The 24,910-nt window shown below is 43.9% G+C and overlaps 1 protein-coding gene across 2 annotated transcripts in view; it reads left to right on the top strand.

The window, feature by feature from the left end:
* Positions 1-411: 411 nt before the first annotated feature.
* Positions 412-24,910, top strand: part of ATXN2 (ataxin 2) — a 95,323-nt gene continuing 70,824 nt past the window's right edge. For both annotated transcript variants that reach the window (XM_081113379.1, XM_081113378.1), the window contains exon 1: positions 412-863. In XM_081113379.1, the coding sequence (XP_080969505.1) occupies positions 670-863 (194 nt within the window). In that variant the 5' untranslated portion in view covers positions 412-669. The remainder of the gene's footprint in view (positions 864-24,910) is intronic.

Below are 24,910 nucleotides of genomic sequence, written 5' to 3' on the forward strand. Positions count from 1 at the left end.
CCGGGCCCTCACCCGACCCCCGCGAACGCGGTCCAGCGCGGCGCCCGCTCCTCACGTGTCCCTCCCGGCCCTGGGTCCGCTTCACGATCTGCTTCCGCCCGACCCTTCCGACTTCCGGTAAAGAGTCCCCATCCCGGCGCCTCCGCGCCCACCCGGCAGCGCGGCCGCACGCCGCTCCGTCCCCGGCCCCCGATGCGCTCGGCCGCCGCGGGTCCTCGGGGCCCGGCCGCGGCCATCGAGCCTCGCCGCTTCGCCGCGGCCAGGGGGCCCGGGAGGCACTCGCTCCCGCGGCCCGGGCGGCGGGGCGGCGGCAACGCCGCTGCGGCCCCGTATCCCTCCGCCGCTCCTCCTCCGCCCGGCCCCGGCCCCGGCCCCCCTCCCTCTGGGCTGCGCTCGCCACCCTCCGCCTCAGACTGTTTTGGTAGCAACGGCAACGGCGGCGGCGCGTTCCGGCCCGGCTCCCGGCAGCTCCTCGGTTTCGGCGGGCCCCCCCGCCCCTTCGTCGTGCTCCTTCTCCCCGTCGCGGGCCCGGGCGCCCCCCCGGCCGCGCCAACCCGCGCCTCCCCGTTCGGCGCCCGCGCGTCCCCGCCGCGCTCCGGCGTCTCCTCGGCGCGCCCGGCTCCCGGCTGTTCCCGCCCGGCGTGCGGGCCGGTGTATGGGCCCCGCACCATGTCGCTGAAGCCCCAGCAGCAGCAGCAGCCGTCCGCGGCCGCCAATGCCCGCAAGCCCGGTGGCGGCGGCCTTCTCACGTCGCCCGCCGCCCCGCCGTCCTCGCCCTCGGTCTCGTCCTCGGCCCCGGCTTCCTCCTCCTCCTCGGCGGCGGCGGCGGCGAGCGCAGGCAGCGGGCGGCCCGGCCTGGGCAGGTGGGTGTCGCGCCCCAGCCCCCTCCGCGCCGGGCAGGCCTGGGCCTCGCATCCCCTCCCCCGCGGCCCCACCGCCGTCCCCGCCCCGTGACCGGCCGAGCCTGGGGGGGGGGGGAGTGGGCTGGGGGCCCGCAGTGGGGGTGGGGCTCCCCGCTCCGGTCCCGAGCCCGGGGGGCTGGGTGGGAGGCGCCCCGGGTTCCCTCCGGGAACGTCAGGCCGGGTCCAGCCCCTGCAGCACCCCACCCCCTCCCCAAACGGTCAAGATGGAAGGACCGGGCCGCCTCCCCGCTCCGTGTGAGTGTTCGGGAGCGGTTCGCGGGTCCCGGCGATTGTCAGCCTCGGTGCCCCCTCCTCGAGGCCTCCGCCGCCCCTAGTGGAGGGGGGATGCCGGGGCCGCGCCCCCACCCTCCCTGTCAGTGCGAACGTGGGAGGGTCGTGGCGCGGGGGTCCGTCTCCCGAAACTTGCCCGCTCCCCCGGCAGGGCTGGGCGAGGGAGGGGAGCCGGGGGCCGCGCCCCCTCCCCCGAAGGGCAGCCGCGGGGCACATCTGGAACCACTAGGCCGGCCGGTGTCCTTCCCCGCTGCTGCCGGGCCGGACCGCGGGGCGCCGGGGCGGAGGGGCGAGGGCAGTGGCCCCTGCAGCCCTGCGTGTAAATCTGGGGCCGGGACCCGGCGCCGCCGCCCGGCTCCGTGGTCCCCCGCAGCGTCCCGCCCTCCCCCACCTGGGCACGGGGTGGGAGGGCCCGGCCCCCTCGCGGCCTCCGTCCTTCCCCCGCCAGGCCTCTCCGCGCGGGCGGTGGCCGAGCCGCATTGCCTCTCCGAGGCCGCGGGAGAGCAGGCGCCTGGGGATCGCGACGGCAGCGGCCCCAGGGCTGGAGGTTTGGAGGGGAGAGGGACTGCAGCCGCGGGCCCGGGGGGTTCGGAGGTCAGACATGCGGGTGTTGGCCCGCGTGGTCTCCCCTCCCGGCGCCCCGGGGCCCAGGTTTGCGGGAGAACCTGGGGGCCCCGCGTGTTCTCGGGAGCGGGTCTGACTCGGGAGGGTGTGTGTGTGCGGGAAGGCCGGCGGCGCGTGCGTGGGGGGGTGGTGGCTGTCAGTTCGTATTTCCAGAACCGAGAAAATGCTTCGTGTTCGGACGGGGCAGCGCCTGTCAATAGGCTCCGTTCCTTTGTGGCCGGTGCCCTTACGGTGGGGAGGGCCGCAGGGCTCGCCAAGGGCACGCCGGTCTGCTGCCCGGTGCCCGGCCGGGCGCTGCCGCTGCGGGGCCTCCCGGAGGCGGAGGCGGGGCTGGCGGGGCTGGAGAAACAGGCGTCCTGCGCTGGCGAAGGTGGGGTCGGGATTCCCCCGCCCCCCAGGCACGGAGTTTTCTGGTTGGAAACAGGTTTTCAGCGATCCGTTTTAGATGAAACGGCACTGATTCTCCCGTAGTGCTGCTGCCTTCGTTGGTTTTCCGACTCCTGCCCTACCCCCCTCTCCCCGGACAGTTTACCTACAGGAGCTCTCTGGCATCCAGCTAACAGTAGTTCAGATGAAGTGCCCGTTTCCCCACTTTGTCCACTTAGGATTCTGTCACTTAAGCTTCCGTTTCTCAGTGGCATCCATAGTGACAAATGGAAAAAATTTCAATATAATTTTTTAATAAAAGGATGCATTGATTTTTTCCTTCTTAGGTATCAGATAGAAACCTGGCAGATAGGTGCAACTCGTTCAAATAAGAATTAAAACTAAGCTTTTAACCTGCATAGGCTCTCTTTAGGCTTTAAGTTCTTTTACTTTTACAATTTGTAAGTTGTAGCCCTCTTTTTGATAAATCTGTGAAGTTTTGTTTGATGTACTGGGTTCATATAATGTGAAGTTTTATTCTTGTGCAGGTCTTTAGTTAATGTACTCGTAGAATTCTTTTCATTTGAATCACTGTTAACTGGGTTCTTCATAAACCAATTATTTCTCAAGTGTCCTCACTTGTGTTGGAGTGTATCGGCCGTTAAAATAAGTTCTGGGACTGAGGGTGAAGAAAGAAAATGCACATTGGGTTTGCCTTGTTTAGAGATAGGAAAATATTTTTGAAAGTCTAGAAATTCTCCTCTCCTTTAAATAATATAATATTTCTTCGTATTTGACTTTTTTTGGGGGGGGGGTAAAGAATGCATTTGGCTTTCAAAATTTATTCTTTGTCATATGTGTTTCAGAAGGTGGTTCCCCCCCCTCCCCCCCTTAGAACAATGTAACCACACTGTTAATGTGGAATCATGATTTTACCTTAATTCCAATTCTTATTTTGGCTTTTTACCTTTTCATTTTTACGTAGTTTTAGTGACTGGATGTGTTGTTTTGTGTTTAGCTTTTTTTCTTCAACTTTTTTTTTTTTTTTAGGTTTCTTAACCATTCTCTAGTTGGGAATTAGGTTTCAAAATTATAGATAATGGTGCAGTAAACATCTTTATACTAATAGCTTTTTGGTTCAGTCTAATTATTTCCTTAGAGAAAGTTCCCAGGAGTGGTTTTACTAGGTCAAAGGGCTTGAAGATTTTTATGGCTCTTGCTAGCTGTGCCATATTACTCTTCAGAGGACTTGGGTAAGTTTGCAATGCCAAGAGGGTGGCTCTTCTATAGAATGGTTTCTTTGTAGTTTGTCAGACACAGTGAGGGATTTTCAAGAGAAAAGGTGTACTTACCGGCGAAGTGCATACATTAAGTGCTTTTGTTAGCACTTTGAGTTTGAGTTTGAATTTGGTGTCTCTGAGGATTTAATGAAACAATATATGTGAAGCTTCTTTGAAAACTGTGACTGTTAGTATTAAGGAGAACACATGGTTTATCTGTTGTATTGCTGTTTCTACTAAGTAGAGGAATAAAAGTTCTGAGGACTTGTTCTAAAGCTTTTTGGTGGTTTGTTGTTTTGTTAACTTCCCTCATCAAAGTATTTGTTAGCTATTACTCTATGACCAGTTTATTTAGTGTTTTTACTGCTTCTTTTTCTGAAGGCCTTGCAACGTAGAACTTATGCTGCAGTTTAGTGTAATTGTTCATATGCTCCCATTTAAATATCAGTGATATGTTCATCTCTTTAAATACCGTTAGAAAAGTCTAAAAACATCTACATTTATTCAATACATACATTTATTGAAAAGATATGTATAAGACAGGTATAGGTACTTGGAATACGTCAGTGAATAAAAGGTAACAGCTATTTTGGTATTTACATTCAAATGTGATGAACCAGACCATAAACATGACATTAAATTAGCAAGCTGTATTTATGCTCCCATCTAATCTCATATTAAGGGATCAATATGGGAGTATGGGGGCAGAGAGTGGGTAACATTTGAGCAAAATTTTGAAGGAGGCAGTCATTTGCTTTTTATCTAGATTAATTAGGCACAGCCCCATTTGTAATTTATAAGGTTTAAACTGCATCATCCTTTGTTAATTTCATTCTTTTATGTGGTTATTGATAATAACCAAATTTGAAGTTGTACCAAAAAAGTTAATTGGCAGTTAAGTCATTAGAGGCAAGCTGTGAATGGCTGTTAAAAGAGGTACATTTTGTTTCTCTATCTGGCTTATTTATATTACCTAATCAGTTTAATTTTCATTCCAAGTATCTAGAGAAAATATACTTTTTACAATTGGGCAAAAACCTATATCATATTGCTTATCAAAGAAAAATTTCTATAGTTGCTTTTAAAGATTTTGCATTCTTAAAAGTCAAAATGGTATCAGTCATGGAGTTCCTTTTTTGATTAATGTAAACTTGTATTTTCTGTGTTTAATTAGAGAAACAGTTACAATTTTACGAAGGGGATGTTAACTCATATCATAGCTATTTAATAGCCATATGTTTCGACTTAGTGGGGGAGGATTTGATTTTTTTTGCTCTAAGTAGCTACAGCTGTGTTAGAACTTACATTCACCATAGCATGATGTTTTTACACCTTGAAATGGATTTTAAGTTTTTAGAAAATTTTCCCCCTAGAACTTTTAATTTTTTGTTTTGGCTAGAATAGTAATAGTTTTTTGATACTATATAAAATGTTGAGCTTGAACAAAACCCTCTTTTTGTAGCTATTTCAAATGATTGTGACAACTTCAGTGGAGATGTAAATAGAGATTATTAACGGGCCTATCTGCTACTGTATCTTTTTAAAAAAAATATATTTTATTGAATTTTTTTACAGAGGGGAAGGGAGAGGGATAGAGAGTTAGAAACATCAATGAGAGAGAAACATCGATCAGCTGCCTCCTGCACACTCCCCACTGGGGATGTGCCTGCAACCAAGGTACATGCCCTTGACCGGAATTGAAACCTGGGACCCTTGAGTCAGCAGGCGGACGCGCTCTATCCACTGAGCCAAACCGGCCAGGGCTGCTACTGTATCTTTTTAAGTAAAGCTACTTTTTTCTTTTTTCAAAGGTTATATGGGTCATCTATCACTGTTACCATATCACGATTTTAAGAGGTTGATACAGTGGTCTTTTTAGCAAGAGTGTTACTAAAATAAAAATAGAGTGCTTTTTCCTCTTGAGGTGTTTTTTTTGTTTTGTTTTTTTTGCCTCGGGTGTTAGACTTCAAAAAAAAGGGATTTTTTTTGCCCTAACTGGTTTAGTTCAGTGGATAAAGCGTCAGCCTGCGGGCTGAAGGGTCCCAGGTTCGATTCCAATCAAGGGCATGTACCTTGGTTGTGGGCACATCCCCAGTAGGGGGTGTGCAGGAGGCAGCTGATTGATATTTCTCTCTTATCAATGTTTCTAACTTTCTATCCCTCTCCCTTCCTCTCTGTAAAAAAATCAAAAAAATATATTTAAAAAAAGGGATATTTTTATTAGAAAATTTACTCATCAATGAATATGAAGCTGGCATAAAGCTTTTGAGAGATTGTAGCATCTAAATCTAGAATTTGTAATGTAGTCGCTTGAATCCTTAACCTTTACTAGCATTGCTTATGATTGGAAATAGATTGAGCTATATTTTAATGTTCTTGATATTATTTAAAGTATATTTTTCTATTAAAAAAGAATTTCTTCTGCTTTTGAAGATGAACATTCTACGTAGAACAGTATAATTCTCCATAAAGGTGCTTGCCAAACAAATTAGAGCTGCAATTTTGTAGGCAGATGTGTTGTAAGCTACTTCCATTTAAAACATCATTTCGAGAGATTTTATATAGCATATATATAAAATTTAGAGCTTTCGGATATGTGTAGAATGTGGTCCCTAATCTTACGCTGCTTATAATATAATAGAGAAAAGAGATGTACGTGAACTAGTGTCCAGAACAGATATATTCTTGAAATTAATAAACTGATAGTCTTTGTATAAGTATTATGTCAGTTATATTGAAAGTCTTGTCTCCTATAATTTGAAAAACAGTTTTGTAAAAATAAATCTTTTTATAGATTTCAGAGAGGGAGAGAGAGAGAGAGAAACATCAGTGATGAGAGAGAATAATGGATTGACTGCCTCCCACATGACCCCCACTAGAGATCAAGCCTGCAACCTGGGCATGTGGCCCGACCAGGGAATTGAACCATGACTTCCTGGTTCATAGATTGATGCTCAACCACTGAGCCACACCAGTAGGGCTGAAAAAGTTTTAAATGCTCTGTAGAAAAGTAAGAATTCAGAGAACCAAAAAACAAAGCTCAGATTCCTGTAAAGTTAACATAGCTTACAACTGAGATATTTGTGAACAATACATACATATGTTAAATAGAATGGCATCATATGGTGCTTACTGTTTTGGATTCAGCAGTATTTATTATCTTTTTAAATATTTGTTTCCCCCCTAAAACTAGAATTTGAGCATGAAGGATAACAGAAAGTCTTATTTACAATAGAAGGGGGAAACCCTAAGCTTTGAGAGGTTAGGGGACTTAATTCAATGCAATATATTTGTGTGACATCCCTCCCTTTAAATAAATGCAGACAAAGACAAGATCACGATGTGCATTTTAAAGAATATATAACCACAGATAGTCCTTGCCCTTCAGGATATCTTTTTGTAACCTTGAGTTTGGCTTCCTAAAATAGGAAGTCTAGTTTCTTATCTTTAAAATACACATACACATGATTTTGTACATATGTGGTATGAACTCTAATGTTAACTCCTCGGTTTTGTTACTTTTAATGGTGTAGTATTGTTATGGATTTGGGTTTATGAAAATTTGCCACAACTATTACTAATTGTAGATTTTATTTGCTGAAAATTATTTGCAGTTGTATGCATATGAAATATGGAATTCCCTTTAAATTAAAAAACATTCTCAGGTAGATAATTTATACTTTAAGCCCTGAAGTTGAGTCAAGTGGCTATAAAATATCAATTTCATGCCATGATGAATAGCTAACTGCATTTTGGAAACTGGATAAAACAGCATTCTATAATGGAGTCTTTGTTAATCCAATCAGTTTGTGGTATGAGGCTTGTCTGTAATGTAATTATAAATGAGTGTGGCTTATTTTTTATCAAGTGTATCAACTTTAGAATGTTGTCCTCTTGTAAATATTACCTTGAGAGGATTTCTTTCAACTGTGTTGTCAGTATTTGTGATTACCAGTTTATGTTCATATTGCTTTTTATAAATCATAGGTTAAAAATATTCTTAGCAAAAAATAAAATAAAAATATTCTTAGCAATTTTTGTAAATAGCCAAGATTAATCTTGATTATAGTTTTAGCTTAAAGAAAGAAAAGACTGGTTTTGAACCAAATCATGCATTTTTCTTTTGGGGATCAGAAACATTTATGGACCTTGTGTAGTTCCTTATTTTCATTCCTGAGACACATGAAAATCCGGTAGAGAAAAGCGTTAAGGTCTTTGCAGATTACAGAAAGGAGAGCTCTTCAGGGAATCTTTCAGAGTTTATTGAAATTAATAAACTTACTTAACACATGATTCTGTAGAGTTTGCTTTTTTTATTTCAGATTGCCAGCAAGTAGAAAGGTAAAACGTTTAGGGGCAAACATATTGACAGCAATTAGAAATAATAGTGGTATGATGGAAAGTTAAGAGTTGGGAGAATTATAAAAAAGGGGCCCAGGAGCTCAAATAGTAGTCGTGAGCTGCTTATTGATGGGGATGCGCCCTGAGAAATGTGTCCTTAGGCGAAGTTCGAGTGTACCTACCAAATCTAAACGGTATAGCCTACTACTGTGATTGTACATGCTATACTTTTAGATGCCTGGCTACACCGCAGGTCTGTTGATAACAGCATCACCACAAACACATGAATAAAAGCATTGTTAAGTGATAGGAATTTTTCAGCTCCATTATAATCTCATGGGTCTACTGTCATATATATGTGGTCCATTGTAGACTGAAATGTATGGTGCATGACTGTATACAATCTTGATTAACTGTAAGTTTTTAGTTCTGCCATAGTAGACCTCCCAGAGGCATTACTGTTTTATAGCACAGTGTAGTTACTTGTTGTGCTCTTGAGGGAGATTCAAGACAAAGTTAACTTGTTTTTCATATCAAAGACAATTTTTTTTTTAAAAAAAATATATTTTATTGATTTTTTACAGAGAGGAAGGGAGAGAGATAGTTAGAAACATCGATGAGAGAGAAACGTCGATCATCTGCCTCCTGCACATCTTCTACTGGGGAGGTGCCCGCAACCCAGGTACATGCCCTTGACCGGAATTGAACCTGGGGCCTTTCAGTCCGCAGGCCAATGCTCTATCCACTGAGCCAAACCGGTTTCGGCTCAAAGACATTTTTTTAAACTGTAGGTCATGACTCCTTAGATTGTAAAACCACTGCAGTGGGTCATGACCAGCATTTTTAGAAAAATGAAAAAGAATGGAAGTTGTTAAAATGTGTTGCATTGTTAGCTTAAGAATTGTTTTAAAGAACTTCTGTTTCACTTCATATATATATATATATATACATATATATGTGTATATATGTGTATATATATACACATACTGTGTTGCAATGTAGACTAATTTTTCATTGGTATAATTAGTCACTATGTAGATATACTTAGATGTACTAACAGGATTGAGGAAGGGATTTGCAGTTATGTCTCTGCTAGAGTTGCCAGATTTAGCAAATAAAAATAAAGAATGCCCAGTTAAACTTAAACTTTTGGTAAACAATGACTAATTTTTTTGGTATAAATATGTCCCAAATTATATGGAACAAAATTATTATTTATCTGAAATTTAAATTTAATTGGGCATCCTTTATTTTATCTGGCAACCCCAGTCTAGGCTAGAATTGGAGTTCACCCTTTGGTAAATAAAATTCAACTCTGTGAGGGTGAGAACTTTATTTTGTTCATTACTGTATCCCAGTTTCCGCAAACAGGCTTGGCACTAAGAGATCCACGTGTTTGAATGAATGAATGAATGAATGAATGGATAAATCACTCGCTCAGAGACTCAGTGTCTGTATCCACTGAAAGGAGGAAAGAATACCTTCCTTAAAAATGAGATACCACATTTTTATTACTTTCCACTCTTGGCACATCGTAGACCCTCAGTATTTGAGAATCATAAAGATTTGGAGTTAGAAGTGGCTCTGGTGATTTTTAGTTTTCATTCTCTTGACAGGTGAGGAAACTAAGGCCACAGAGATTATTTGTCAAATTTCTATCATTGGCTGCACAGCTGCTTTAGAATCTTGTTCCCTTTTTCCTAACATTTTATTTTAAAAATGTATTGATTTGAGAGAGAGAGAAACATCAATTTATTCTACTTATTTATGCATTCATTGGTTGCTTCTTATTTTTAATGTTTTTGTTGGCTTTAGAAAGAGAGGGAGGTAGAGAAATATTGATTAGCTGCCTCCTACATGGTCCCTATTGGGGATGGAGCCCAAAACCGTATGTGCCCTGCCCAGGAATCAGACTGGTACTCAAACCTGAGACCTCTCGGTGCATGGAATGGCACTCATCCAACTGAGCCACACGGGCCAGGGCTGTTGGTTGCTTCTTATGTGTACCCCGACTGGGATTCCAGCTTACAACCTTGGCATATGGGGACGATGCTCTAACCCAGCTAGGACCTGTAACATTTCACTTGTTTTCAAAATTTGATGTTTATTTAGTAATCTAAGAAAAGATCTATCCAGAAAAAGTCATTTTCTAAAAGTTCCAATTAGCAAAGGCTCTACTTTGCTGTTTTATTTTTTGTCACATATGTTTCCGTCACTCTTCAAGTGGAAGAATGTGTTTGTCTTTTTTTTTTAAATAATATTTTATTGATTTTTTTACAGAGAGGAAGGGAGAGAGATAGAGAGCCAGAAACATCGATGAGAGAGAAACATCGATCAGCTGCCTCCTGCACATCTCCCACTGGGGATGTGCCCGCAACCCAGGTACATGTCCTTGACCGGAATCGAACCTGGGACCCTTCAGTCTGCAGGCTGACGCTCTATCCACTGAGCCAAACCGGTTTCGGCGTGTTTGTCTTTTTTAACTTAGGAACTTGAATTCAAAATAAACTTTTAGAGAAGTGTTGTGAATAGAGACGGTGGGTGATTTTTTATTTTTCCTCCTGTCATGGGTACCAGAAGGTATTTGCTGACTGTACTTAGCAAGCCTCCTGATTGGTCACTTCTTATCCAGATACTTGTACACACTTCAGAGCCATAATAATCTCCCCAAACATCTTTCATCGTGTTGTCTTTCTTTTTTTAAATTTTATTATTATTATTAAATCTTTATTGTTCAGATTATTACATTTGTTCCTCTTTTTTTCCCCCCATAACTCCCCTCCTCCCAGTTCCCACCCCACCCTCCGCCCTCACTCCCCACCCACTGTCCTCATCCATAGGTGCACGATTTTTGTCCAGTCTCTTCCCGCATCTCCCACACCCCTTTCCCCACCAAGAATAGTCAGTCCATTCCCTTTCTATGTCCCTGATTCTATTATAATCACCAGTTCATTCTGTTCATCAGATTATTTATTCACTTGATTCTTAGATTCACTTGTTGATAGATGCATATTTGTTGTTCATAATTTGTATCTTTACCTTTTTCTTCTTCTTCCTCTTCTTAAAGGATACCTTTCAGCATTTCATATAATCCTGGTTTGGTGGTGATGAACTCCTTTAGCTTTTCCTTATCTGTGAAGCTCTTTATCTGACCTTCAATTCTGAACGATAGCTTTGCTGGATAAAGTAATCTTGGTTGTAGGTTCTTGGTATTCATCACTTTGAATATTTCTTGCCACTCCCTTCTGGCCTGCAAATTTTCTGTTGAGAAATCCGCTGACAGTCGTATGGGTATTCCCTTCTAGGTAACTGAGTTTCTTTCTCTTGCTGCTTTTAAGATTCTCTCTTTGTCTTTTGCTCTTGGCATTTTAATTATGATGTGTCTTGGTGTGGTCCTCTTTGGATTCCTTTTGTTTGGGGTTCTCTGCGCTTCCTGGACTTGTAAGTCTATTTCTTTCACCAGGTAGGGGAAATTTTCTGTCATTATTTCTTCAAATAGGTTTTCAATATCTTGCTCTCTCTTATCTTCTGGCACTCCTATAATTCTGATGTTGGTACGCTTGGAGCTGTCCCAGAGGCTCCTTACACTATCTTCGTATTTTCGGATTCTGTTTTCATTTTGCTTTTCCGGTTGGGTGTTTTTTGCTTCTTCGTATTTCAAATCTTTGACTTGATTCTTTGGCTCCTCTGGTCTGCTGTTGGGAGTCTGTATAGTATTCTTTATTTCAGTCAGTGTATGCTTAATTTCTAGTTGGTTCTTTATCATAACATCGAGGGTCTCATTAGATTTCTTGTAGATCTCATTAAGTTTATCGGCAGCTTCTAGACCAGCCGTGGGCAAACTACGGCCCGCGGGCCGGATCCGGCACGTTCGAAATGAATAAAACTAAAAAAAAAAAGACCGTACCCTTTTATGTAATGATGTTTACTTTGAATTTATATGAGTTCACACAAACACTCCATCCATGCTTTTGTCCCAGCCCTCCGGTCCAGTTTAAGAACCCATTGTGGTCCTCGAGTCAAAAAGTTTGCCCACCCCTGTTCTAGACAGTTCTTGAGAGACCTTAAAAGTGTGGTTCTGAACTCTATATCTTCCATTGACAATTTTGTCCTGTTTCTTTGTCTCCGCATTTTTTATGCTTTCTTGGTGCACCCCCTAGTGGTCTTTGTGTGCAGTCTTGTTGTAGTTAAGCCTTGATTGTTGTAGTTAATACTGGGGGGATTTGACCTCCAGGCCAACTGGCTGTGAGAGTCAGCTGTGTCTGCAGTGGGAAAACTTCTCGTGTCGTCTTTCTATTGAGAAACTGTGAGTGGCTCTCATTACTAGATGAATCAAATCCAGACTATTCAGCCTGATAGTCAAGTCCATCCACAGAGTGCACAATATATTTATTCTCCAGCATAAATCAGATTCTTCCAATCTAGTCATCTTGTCCTCTTAAGCATAAGTCTTGAAAGGCTTAGCCCAGGTTCTCTCTTGCACAGTGTCTCACTATATTTACCCCAGGAAAATGTGATTCCTTCCTCCTCTTATAGCTTTGGCTTTCATTGCACAGTACCTTATGTTTAAGTTCTGCTGCTCCTCCACTTACAAACTTTCTCCTTAGGATGAACTCCGAGATAGGAGCAAAGTTACACTGTGCCCCAGAACAAAAGTGGATTAACCTTACCAGCAGGTGATATTTTTGTTCGTTTGTTTATGGTCATTTCATAGTCAACCATTCCTGTCATTTTTAAATTCTGTGTGTTTACTGTGTTTGAACCTAGTTTGTTGTCAAATCTATCACTTTCAAAAAGTGCAGTACTGAGTATTGATAATGTCAGCATTTAATTGTGATAGAAATGAGAGATTTAAAAAAAATTATAAGTAGTTAGGAAATGGCGGCTTGGGACGGATAAATTATTCTGAAGGACTAATCAAAAAATGCCATCTTTAGTCAGTAATAATCAGCAAAAGATAAAAGAGAATTAACCCTTTGCGGTCCAATTTTATTTTTTGGAATTCAGACAGTCTGGTTCAAATTAATTGATGGGATTGAATGTTGAACCGGTTTGTGGTGTCGACCTCAGCCTGATGTTGGATCTGCTCCTAGCGCCTGGTCTGTCAAGTCAGCCTCCACATTGGACGGAAAAGGGTTAATGAATGAAATGGGAAAACTTGGAAGTTTGCAGCTAAAGATGAGAGAAGTTTGGGAGAAAGCTACAGTAGTTAAAGTGCAACTGCTGAAACTTTGTCAGACCTACAAACAATGCTAGTTTCCCAGGCCATTGATTAAAGGGCCTAAAGCAGCAGTTCTCAACTCGTGGGTTGTGACCCCTTTGGGGATCGAACGACCCTTTCACAGAGGTTGCCTAAGACCATTGGAAAACACATATATAATTACGTATTGTTTTTGTGATTAATCACTATGCTTTAATTATGTTCAATTTGTAACAATGAAATTGGAGGTCACCACAACATGAGGAACTGTGTTAAAGGGTCATGGCATTAGGAAGGTTGAGAACCATTGGTCTAAGGCAGGGGTCCTCAAACTTTTTAAACAGGGGGCCAGTTCACTTTCCCTCAGACCGTTGGAGGGTCGGACTATAGTTTTAAAAAAAAACTATGAACAAATTACTATGCACACTGCACATATCTTATTTTGAAGTTAAAAAACAAAACGGGGCAAATACAATATTTGTATTTGCATGTGGCCTGCGGGCCGTAGTTTGAGGACCCCTGGCCTAAGGCTTCTCCAGTGACACCTGAGGGAATTTTTAAGAGAAGGTTATTTTTGGGAAGAGATACCCAATAGAATGTCCGTATGTTGGGTCTGCAAGCTTCAAAACCTCCCTCTGTTCATTCTGGGCTTAGGAACACATTCGATATACAGAAGAGACTTAACATTTTTCATTGCTCAGTGCACGTGATTTAGCTCAAATTACTAGACAGTTATTTCTTACTGTGGTAGATTGCTGTTTAATTAGATGTACTGAGGTATCCTATCTAATAAAAGAGAAACATGGTAATTGGCATACGACCGCTACCCTTCCCATTGGCTAATCAGGGCAATATGCAAATTAACTGCCAGCCAAGATGGCAACCGGCAGCCAGGCAGCTTGAAACTAACATGAGGCTTGCTTGCTTCAGTGACGGAGGACTCCAACGTTCCCCGCTTGCCGTTGCAGGCCTCTGAGCTGCAACTCTAAGCAACTATGTAACAAATATAGAAGCTAAACAAAACCCCAGAAACCTGCTTTCAGCCAGCCGGGATCTCAGAGCTGGAGTTATACATTGTTTCGATTATAGAACCCAAACAAACCAGATACCTGCTTTCAGCAGCTGAGGCCTAAGAGCTGGAGCCAGAGCTAAAGCTGGCCCAGAATAAAAAAAAAAGAAAGGAGCAGTTGGGAGCTTCAGTCACCCGCCAGCCTGAAAACAGCCCTCAGACCCTCACCCAGACTGGCCAGGAACCCCAGTGGGGACACCCACCCTGAAGGGTGTGTGACCAGCTGCAAATAGCCATCATCCCCTCATCCAGGCTGGCCAGGCACCCCAGTGGGGAACCCTACCCTGATCCAGGACACCCTTCAGGGCAAACCAGCCAGAACCACCTATGCACCAGGCCTCCATCCTGTATAGTAAAAGGGTAATATGCCTCCCAGCACCGGGATCAGCGTGACTGGGGGCAGCGCCCAAACCCCCTGATCGCCCTGCGGCCCTGTGTGTGACAGGGGGCGGGGCCACAACCTCTCTATCTGCCCTGCTCTGTTCATGACAGGGGAAGGTGCCCCAACCCCCTGATCAGCCCTGCTCTGTGCCTGATACGAGGGAGCTCCCCAGCCCCCTGGTCGCCCTGTGGCTCTGTGTGTGACAGGGTGTGGCGCCCCAACCCCCTGATCGGCTCTGCTCTGTGTGTGACAGGGTGCGGTGCCCCAACAACCCCCCCGCCCCCCACGGGCCCTGCTCTGTGTGTGACAGGGTAGAGCCATAACCTCCCCATCGGCCTGCCCTGAGTGTGAGTGGCGGTGCCCCAACCCCCTGATCGGCCCTGCTCTGTGGGTGATAGGGGGCGGTGCCCCAACCCCCTGATCCGCCCTGCTCTGTGTGTGATAGGGGGCGGTGCCCCAACTCCCCTATCGACCCTACTCTGTGAGTGACGGGGGAGCTCCTCAACCCCGTGATGGGCCCTGCTCTGTGTGTGACAGGGGTGAGCTCCCCAACCCCCCTGATGGGCCCTGCCCTGTGCGTGGCAGGGGGGAGCTCCCCAACCCCCTGATCGACCTTGCTCTGTGTGTGACAGGGTAAGGAGCCCCAACCCCCCTGATGGGCCCTGCTCTGTGCGTGACGGGGCAGCGCCCCAACCCCCCGATTGGCCTTGCTCTGTGCGTGACGGGGTGGCGCCGCAACTCCCCAATCGGCCCTGCTCTGAGCCGGACCAGGGGCTGCACCTAGGGATTGGGCCTGCCCTCTGCCACCCTGGAGCAGGCCTAAGCCAGCAGGTCGTTATATCCCAAGGGGTCCCAGACTGCGAGAGGGCACAGGCCAGGCTGAGGGACCACCCCTTCCCCCCCGAGTGCACAAATTTTTGTGCACTGGGCCTCTATTCTATATTAATAAAAGGGTAATATGCTAATTAGACTGGGAGACCTTCCGGACGTCCTTTCGGACAAAGCCATGGTGGTGGGGCCGAGGTAGAGGCAATTAGGGGCGATCAGGCCAGCGGTGGGAGGGCAGTTGGGGGGTGAGCAGGCTGGCGGGTGGGGGGGGAGTTGGGGGCAAGCACGCCGGCAGGCAGAGTGGTTAGGTGTGATCAGGCCAGCAGGCAGGTGAGCAGTTAGGAACCAGCAGTCCCAGATTGTGAGAGGGATGTTCGACTGTGGGATCAGGCCTAAACCGGCAGTCGGACATCCCCTGAGGGGTCTCAGATGGGAGAGGGTGCAGGCTGGGCTGAAGGACACCCCCCCCCCCCCCCGCATGAATTTTGTGCACTGGGCCACTAGTACTTTACATAAAGTTCACCCTTTTGTGTATGGTTTCTTGAGTTTTGACAAACATAATCATGTAGACAGCACCATACACATGATATGACCCCATTAAAAGCAAAAAGAAACCCACCCAAACATTAAAATAAAAGTAAAAACTTGGTTCACAGTGTGGTAGAAGAATTGAAGGCTCTTGTAGTTAGAGAATAAATGAAGTGAGCTTGAAATTAATACTAAGTTTTTATTTTTTATTTTTTATTTTTTTTAATATATTTTATTGATTTTTTACAGAGAGGAGAGGAGAGAGATAGAGAGCCAGAAACATCGATGAGAGAGAAATATCGATTAGCTGCCTCCTGCACATCTCCCACTGGGGATGTGCCCGCAACCCAGGTACATGCCCTTGACCGGAATCGAACCCGGGACCTCTCAGTTCGCAGGCCGACGCTCTATCCACTGAGCCAAACCGGTTTCGGCAATACTAAGTTTTTAGTAGAAAATGTCAGCATATAAAAAAATAGAACAGTTTAATGAGCCTTGTGTATCTTATCAGTTTCAGTAATTATCAGTAAATGGCTCATCCTGTTTCACCTACACTTTCCTCTTCTCCATTACAGATGTTCTCTTTGTTGTTTTTCCCATTGACGCCCTCTAACCTGTACTCGCCCCTTCCAGGCCTTCACCACACTGTTGTCTATGTCCATGGGTGGGCTATGCATATATGCATATAAGTTTCCCTGTTAACCACTCCCCACCCACTCCCACCTTCCCTCTGAAATTAGTCAGTCTTTTGAAGGGGGTTAAAGTTGTTTTGAGGCCCAGGAAAGATTAATGACCAATGGGTACAACCATTGCGTGAGAGACTTGAGTTCACTTAAAGGAAGCAGTCTTGGTGCCTTAGCCAGAGGGGATGAATGGATTGGAAGGTAGACAGTGCCTGTTGCTGGAGAAGCTTGCTGAGCAGACTGGACTGCACTGTCCAATATGATGGTTACTTGTCCACACATGGCTATTTACATTTATAATTAAGTTAAAGTTAAAAAAGATTAGTTTCTTAGTCATGCTAGCCATATTTTGGTCAACTCATGTGCCTAATGGCTACCATATTGAGCAGCATGGATATAGAACTTTTAAAAAAAAAATCATTACAAAAGTTCTATTGGGGAGCATTGTACTTGAGCCCCAAGATCCTTTTTTATCGGGGTCCTGTGGAGTGTTCGATGTGCCTAGTGCAGTGGTTCTCAACCTGTGGGTCGCGACCCCTTTGGCGGTCAAACGACCCTTTCACAGGGGTCGCCTAAGACCATCCTGCACATCAGATATTTACATGACGATTCATAACAGTAGCAACATTACCATTATGAAGTAGCAACGAAAATAATTTTATGGTTGGGTCACAACATGAGGAACTGTATTTAAAGGGCCAGAAGGTTGAGAACTACTGGCCTAGTGCGTAACTAATAATGCATGGCTTTGTGGCCTCTATCCCTTCTAAGTAAAACTTCATGTGAAGGGTCCTCCCCCTCCCAAGTGTAGTGTGTGCTGGAATATGAGGAAAATAATTGGGTTACCTAACCATTATTAGGTACCCAGTAATGTACCAGACATTGTTCTTTAATCACCATTTTATAGATGTTGAAATTGAGACACAAAGGGCTGAAGTTGTGAGGTTAATGTCACAGAGCTTGGAAGTGATAGGGCCAGAATTTGAATCAATGCAGTTTGCAGACAACTGAAATTATTTCTTGTTGGGATAGTTTTGAAACATGAATTCTAGATGATTATGTGATGGGATTAATCTGGTAGTTCTGTGTAAATTTAGAATTGCCACCCCACTTCTGTTTGCCAAAAAAGGTCTGGCTAACTCTACAGTCTTGCTAAAACAAAGACAAAACAAAACACAGAAAAACCTCTATGTTTGGGTTGTCATGACCCACTCCCATTGCCACTTTGGTTTTTTGGTCTCTTAAAGATAGCTTCTTTCTTCCTATCCAATCATTGTGCCTTTATTTCATTTCTTTTCTTTTCTTTTTTTTTTTTTTTTTTTTTTTTTGGTTAATCCTCTTCTGCGGATATTTTTCCATTTATTTTTAGGGAGAGTGGAGAAGAAAGGGAAAGATAGAGAAATATTGATGTGAAAGACATTGGTTGGCTGCCTTCTGCACGAGCCCTGACCAGGGCCCGGGCTGGGGAAGAGCCTGCAACCAAGGTATGTGCCCTTCACTGGAGTTGAACCCAGGACCCTTTGGTCTGCAGGCCAGCACTCTATTCAGTAAGCGAAACCGGTTAGGGCAGGGGTTGGCAAACTGCGGCTCGGCAAACTGCGGCTCACGAGCCACATGCAGCTCTCTGGCCTCTTGAGTGTGGCTCTTCCACAAAATACTGACATCGCATGGGCCACGAAGTTTCAGTCGCACTGTACGTGCGCGCCCGCACCTGGTATTTTGTGGAAGAGCCACACTCAAGGGGCCAAAGAGCCACATGTGGCTCGTGAGCCGCAGTTTGCGGACCACTGGGCTAGGGGGAAGCCTTTATTTGTTTTTTTTGGCTTTATTGCACAAGCTGGAAGCACCATTTTGAGTGTTTATCTCATCAGTTTATTTTTCTTTTACAATGTGTTCTAATCAGGATTCACATGAGGTTCACAAGTTGTTGATATGTCTCACGTCTATTTTAATCTACAGTTAACCCTTCATTTTATATTAGTTGCTTTTAATTCAGTGATCAGTACAAAGTCCCTGCATTTATGGAACTTGCTCATAGTGTTGTCATCAAATGCATATTATTAAAATACATACCTTGATGTTTTTCAATAGATGGATCAACCTCATTAAATATTGTTGAAAAGCTTAAAAATGATTAAATGAGACTAAGAGCACTTTTATGACATTTCTTATGTACAGGTTAAACTTTTTTTTTTTTAAATATATTTTATTGATTTTTTACAGGGAGGAAGGGAGAGAGATAGAGAGTTAGAAACATCGATGAGAGAGAAACATCGATCAGCTGCCTCCTGCACATCTCCCACTGGGGATATGCCCGCAACCCAGGTACATGCCCTTGACCGGAATCGAACCTGGGACCTTTCAGTCCGCAGGCCGACGCTCTATCCACTGAGCCAAACCGGATTCGGCTACAGGTTAAACTTTCATGAAAAGTAATACTGTTGAAGATTCTTGTAGAAGTACTGGTTCATATAAGACAGCAATAAACTTTGTTTTTAACCCTTTTAGTGCCGGGGAGCGCGATCGTGCTCCTCCTGTCTTTTGCCAAAAGTGCTGGGAGCGTTATCACGCTCCTCTTGCAGTGTCACTATTAGATGCTAGTAGTTCACTCTTTGACAGATGGCACCTAATTGCAGATTACTTATGATGCCGAATGTTTGTAGTTCTAAAATTGACCACTGCATTTATCTGCCTAATTTTTTACAGGTTCTACGATTTTATGAAGTTTACTCAGATTTTTTAGCCCTAAAGCTTCGAAATGGTGTCCAGTTCTAAGTCTGCTTTTATTAGTGATGATGATATTGCTAAATATGTCAATTCTGCCCTAACCAGTTTGGCTCAGTGGATAGAGCGTCAGCCTTTGGACTGAAGGGTCCCAGGTTCGATTCCAGTTAAGGGCATGTACCTTGGTTGTGGGCACATCCCCAGTAGGGGGTGTGCAGGAGGCAGCTGATCGATGTTTCTCTCTCATCGATGTTTCTAACTCTCTATCTCTCTCCCTTCCTCTCTGTAAAAAAATCAATAAAATATATATTTTAAATATGTCAATTCTTGCTGTGAAGATGACGATTTTGTGGAAGATATTGGAGAAGGGTGTCCCTCTATTTTAACATGTTTTGTTCAAATTTTTTTTCTAGTATTTTATAATACAATCAGCAAACAATATATGTCAAAGATGAAAACAAATGTAGTAAATGTTTCCTTAAGTTTTTGAATATGTAACTTGCGATTCATAGTTTTCTTCTTACACTGTAAAATCAGCAAAAATGCCTTGGCAATTTTAGCATAGTTCCTAGGATATTGGTTGGCACTCAAAGGGTTAAATGGCAGTTATTGACATCGCAGCCCCATTTTTCTTAGTACAGGCTTTTCTTGTAATGACTCAGTAAGTATTTTAGGCTTTTTGGGCCATATAACTTCTCTGTTGCATATTCTTCCTGGCTTTTCTTTTTTTAAAAAAACCTTTTAAGAACTTAAAAAACATGCTTAACCGCAAAGGCCAGACAAAAACAGGTTGTTGGCTGTAGTTTGCTGACTCTTGTTTTAGAGAATGATTACTTTGAAAGTTTGCATTTCCATTTTTTTCTTTCTCTTTGGGCTCATTGACTTATTAAATACTTAGTAAGTGTATCTACATATATATAAAAGGCTAATACGCAAAGTGTCCCCTCGGGAGTTCTACTGGGAGACTTGGAGTTCTATCGCTCCCTATCACGTGCACTGACCACCAGGGAGCGGTGTGGAATGAAGGGAGGCCCCGTCCAGCAGCTGGGGAAGGAAGGCCCCAGCTGGCAGCTGGAAGGTCCCGATCAACCCTGATTGTGGCCAGGCCTAGGGACCCTACCCATGCACTCCCTGTAGGGAGTGGGCCTAAGCAGTCAGTCAGACATCCCCCCAAGGGCTCCCTGACTGCAAGAGGGCACAGGACAGGTGAAGGGACCCACTGAGTGCACAGATTTTGTACACTAGGCCTCTAGTATTTCCTAATAACAAGGACGTTCTGTTACAAGACCACAGGTAATTAATATTATGTCAAACTGTTATCTACGGGCCTTATTCAGACTTTACCAATTGTTTAATCTGTGGTCCAAGAACCATACCAGGATTGCAAGAACCATTCCAGGATTGCATGTTTCATTCAGGTGTCATGTCTTTGTGGCTTCCTTTAATCTGAAGTAGTTCCTTAGTTTTTCTTTACCTTTCATGACTTGACACTTTAAAATATATATATATATATATATATATATATATATATATATATATATATTTAAAAAATATATATATATTTTTTACAGTGGAAGGGAGAGGGATATAGAGTTAGAAACATCAATGAGAAACATCTATCAGCTGCCTCCTGCGCACTCCCTACTGGGGATGTGCCCATAACCAAGGTACATGCCCTTGACCAGAATCGAACCTGGGACCCTTCAGTCTGCAGGTTGACACTCCATCCACTGAACCAAACCGGTTAGGGCATGACTTGACACTTTTGAAGATGTTAGTTATCTTGTAGAATGTCCCTAAACTAGGGCTTGTCTGACGTTCCCTCATGATTAGATTCAGATTATACATTTTGACAGGAATAGTACAGAAGTGATGAGTATTCTTTGAAATATATATATATATATATATATATTTTTTTTTGGTGAGGGAGAGAGTAATTTAGTGCTGCATTGGCCCTGGAGGGGTCTAGGACAGGGTGGTGGGGCTTGGTCCGGGGGTTCCACGGCACCGTCCTTTGCGGTGGCCCCGTAAACAGTGTGTGTGACCACAGCGCTCTCACCAAAGGCCCGAGGTTTCTCATAAATACAGCAGCATTTTGATGAGCGGTGCCCCATGTGTTCGTTGTCCATAGTGTCACTCGTCCATTCCACCTTTTTCTCTGGCTTCCGTTTCCGCAGTTTGATGGTCAGGCTCCAGTTCTTGGGCTCGGTTGTCACGGTAACCGTTGTCACAGTGCCCGTCTCACTCAGCCCGGCCGTCTCGGCCCTGGCTCGGGCTGAGGGAAGGAGGGGGAGACACCCTTCCCTTGCTCTACGTCTCGGGGACCTAATAGTATCGGTATCGGACTCCAAAAATATATATTTTTTAATTTATTTCAGAGAGGAAGGGAGAGGGAGAGAGAGAGAGAAACATCAATGATGAGAGAAAATCATTGATCAGCTGCCTCCTGCACACCACCCAGTGGGGATTGAGCCCGCAACCCAGGCATATGCCCTTGACCTGAATCAAACCTGTGACCCCTCAGTCTACAGGCTGATGCTCTATCCACTGAGCCAAGCTGGCTAGGGCCGAGTATTCTTATTGTATGATATCAGGTGCATGGGGTCCGTTTGTCCCATTGCTGGTGCTGTTAACTGGGATCACTTGATGAGGGTGGTGTCTGCTAGGTTCCTTTACTGTGAAGTGATTTTTCACTTTGTCATTAATCAGAGTCTTGTGAGGAGTTATTTTGTGACTACTTTACCAGATTTAGCATCCATTGGTGAGGTTTTTGCCTGAAAAATTTATTATGGTGGTTACCAAATGGTAACCCTCTAATTCCATCATTCCTAATACATTTATTAGTTGGAATTCAGTTGTCAGGCCGGTAGTATGATTAGGAGGTGGAGCTTAAGATGATCTCTCTAGATCAGCGGTTGCCAACCCTTTGGATCTCACAGATCACCAGTTGGTGACTGCTGCCCTAGGTGTAGGGGCAGGGCTCTGGCTGGGGTGGCACACACGATTATGAGCAGAGTACACCTTCCATAGCCTGGGAGCTATGTGAAAGGTACAGAAGGTCCAAGTAGAAAGCCTTTCTTCTAGATGGATTGACCCTTTTATCATTGTAAAATACCCCTTTTTATCTTCATTAACATTTTTGGTTTAAAGTCTGTTTTGTCTCATAGTACAGTCATTCCAGCTTTCTTGTATGTGCTGTTTGCACAATAGCCTTTTCCATCCTTATGCTTTTAATATATTTGTATCTTTGAATCTGAAGTACCTCTTTTTTAAATATGTTTTTATTGGTTTTTTTGAAGAAGGAAAGGGATAGAAGAGAGAAACATCTATCGGCTGCCTCCTGGACATCCCCCACTGGGGATCAAGCCCACAACTTGGGCGTGTTCCCTTACCGGGAATTGAACTGAGACTTCCTGGTTCATGGGTCGATACTCAACCACTGAACCACACCATCTGGGCACCTCCTGTATTATTTTGAAGCAGTATACACTATTGTTTTTATAACTTTCTTTGTGTGAATTTGGCATATTGAATCACACTTTAACCTAATTAATAACTATTAAAAGCTTAGAAACCAGGGTATAGTTTTGTTAAATCTGATCAATCTAATCATAAATATATTTAGGACTAGAATGTGATCTTGGCTTTTCTTTGAGATTCAATTTTTTGTAACTAAATGAAATATTAGGATACCTATTTCAGAATACTAAAGAGAAATAAAAGTAAAGCATAATCTGAGTAGATCCAAAAAGAGAAAAAGAAGGATGCATTTGGCATTTTATCAGTTTCAGAGAATGCTGTGATATGCTAACATTCCACCTTGGGTGCCCAACCACCTGGTATATCAGGAGAAGTCAGTGGTTTCTACACTTTGTACCACTTTATACAACTTTGAGTCTTTTATTATTTTCCCTGTTGAACTATTTGATCTGAGTAAATTGGATTGTCAAAACAATTGCTCTTTATTAGTCAAAGGTAGAAATGTAATAATCAATAAAAATAGTGTGACTACTATAAAAGAGTTTTATGTTTTAAACTCTTAAGTAGCTTTGTGAGTTTAAGAGCACTTAATTAGAGGCATTGGCTTAAGTCTTTTAACGATCGCATCTCAGCAACCACTAAGATGAGATAACCCTTCTAAACAAGATTTAGCCATTTTTTAGCTTTTGGCTACAGACTACAAATAAATAGAAAAATCTAAATTATTCAAATAATGTATGAAAAAATGTACAAATTTGATTAGGCGTAATTGTGAGGCTAGTTTATTTCTTGTGATGCAATTTCAGAGAGACAGCATAACCTAGAAATGAAAAGTCTGGACTTCGGATCACCTGGTTCACATACCACCTCCTGCTCATGAGCTGAATGATTTTGGTCAAGATGTGTAACTAACTGCCAAGGTTTGGTTTCATAGCCTCTAAAGGAGGGATGAGAGATTTGACATTGTGCTTACCATAGTGTCTGCTTTTTAGTCAATTCTATAAATGGTAAATTATTGGTCATATTTAGACTTTAGGAAGTTCTCTGTGCTGTGTGCGAGGCAGTCACAGAATTAGAATATTGGAAATGGAAGGAATCCCAGAGGTGATTTGGTTCAAGACATTATCTTCTAGATGAGGGAAGGTGACAGAGTTGGAGACCAAATTGGCCCTGGCCTCAGTGCTAAGGGCAGTGCTACTTTGCTGGGAATTTACACCATTCAAAACTGCTAGACCTTTTTTTTTAGAATAGGGTGTTTTTATGGCACACCCAAGGTTTTTTGTTTTTTAAAAAAAATATATTTTATTTATTTTTTACAGAGAGGAAGGGAGAGGGATAGAGAGTGAGAAACATCGATGAGAAACATCGATCAGCTGCCTCCTGCACACCCCCTACTGGGGATGTGCCCACAACCAAGGAACATGCCCTTGACGGAATCGAACCTGGGACCTTTCAGTCCGCAGGCTGATGCTCTATCCACTGAGCCAAACCGGCTAGGGCTCTGCTAGACTTTTTAGACCTGAATTGTACTTCTCTTTGAATGGTTTAAGTTTCTATCTTTTTGTTTTTCTTTATTGATTAAGGTATTACATATGTGTCCATATCCCCCGATGGCCCCCCCCCCCCGCCTCATGCCCTCACCCCCCTGGTGTCTGTGTCCATTGGTTAGGCTTCTATGCACGCATACAAGTTCTTTGGTTGATCTCTCCCTTAAGTTTATGTCTTAATTTGAGAGTTGTGGTTTTATCAAAACGAGACCCCAGTTCCGTTATTCTAGAGTAACTCATGCTTTTAGGAATATAACATTTCACTTTATTAGTGTTTTTATAATTTCCTAAGGGTTCTAATCTTTTCTAATGGAACAAGCCTCAGGGTGTATTATGTTCTATAATAAAATTGAACATTGTTTCAGAAGGCACTTGTTACCTAGATTCTGAAGAAGGCGCTTACTATTTAAAAGGATGTAACTTTTTAAAATCCTCATCCAAAGATATTTTTCCATTGATTTTCAGAGAGAGTAGAAGAGAGAGGGAAAGGCAGAGAGGAATATCAGTGTGAGAGAAACACATTGATTGGTTGCCTCCTGATGGGTTGCCTCCTGCACGCCCTGACCAGGGCCCAGGCCAGGGAGGAGCCTGCAATGGAGGTGCGTTCCCTTGACTAGAATTGAACCCGGGACTCTTCAGTTCGTAGGTTGACGCTCTATGTACTG

This window comes from Myotis nattereri, assembly GCF_964212035.1.
Source record: "Myotis nattereri genome assembly, chromosome: 19".
Lineage (NCBI taxonomy): Eukaryota > Metazoa > Chordata > Mammalia > Chiroptera > Vespertilionidae > Myotis > Myotis nattereri.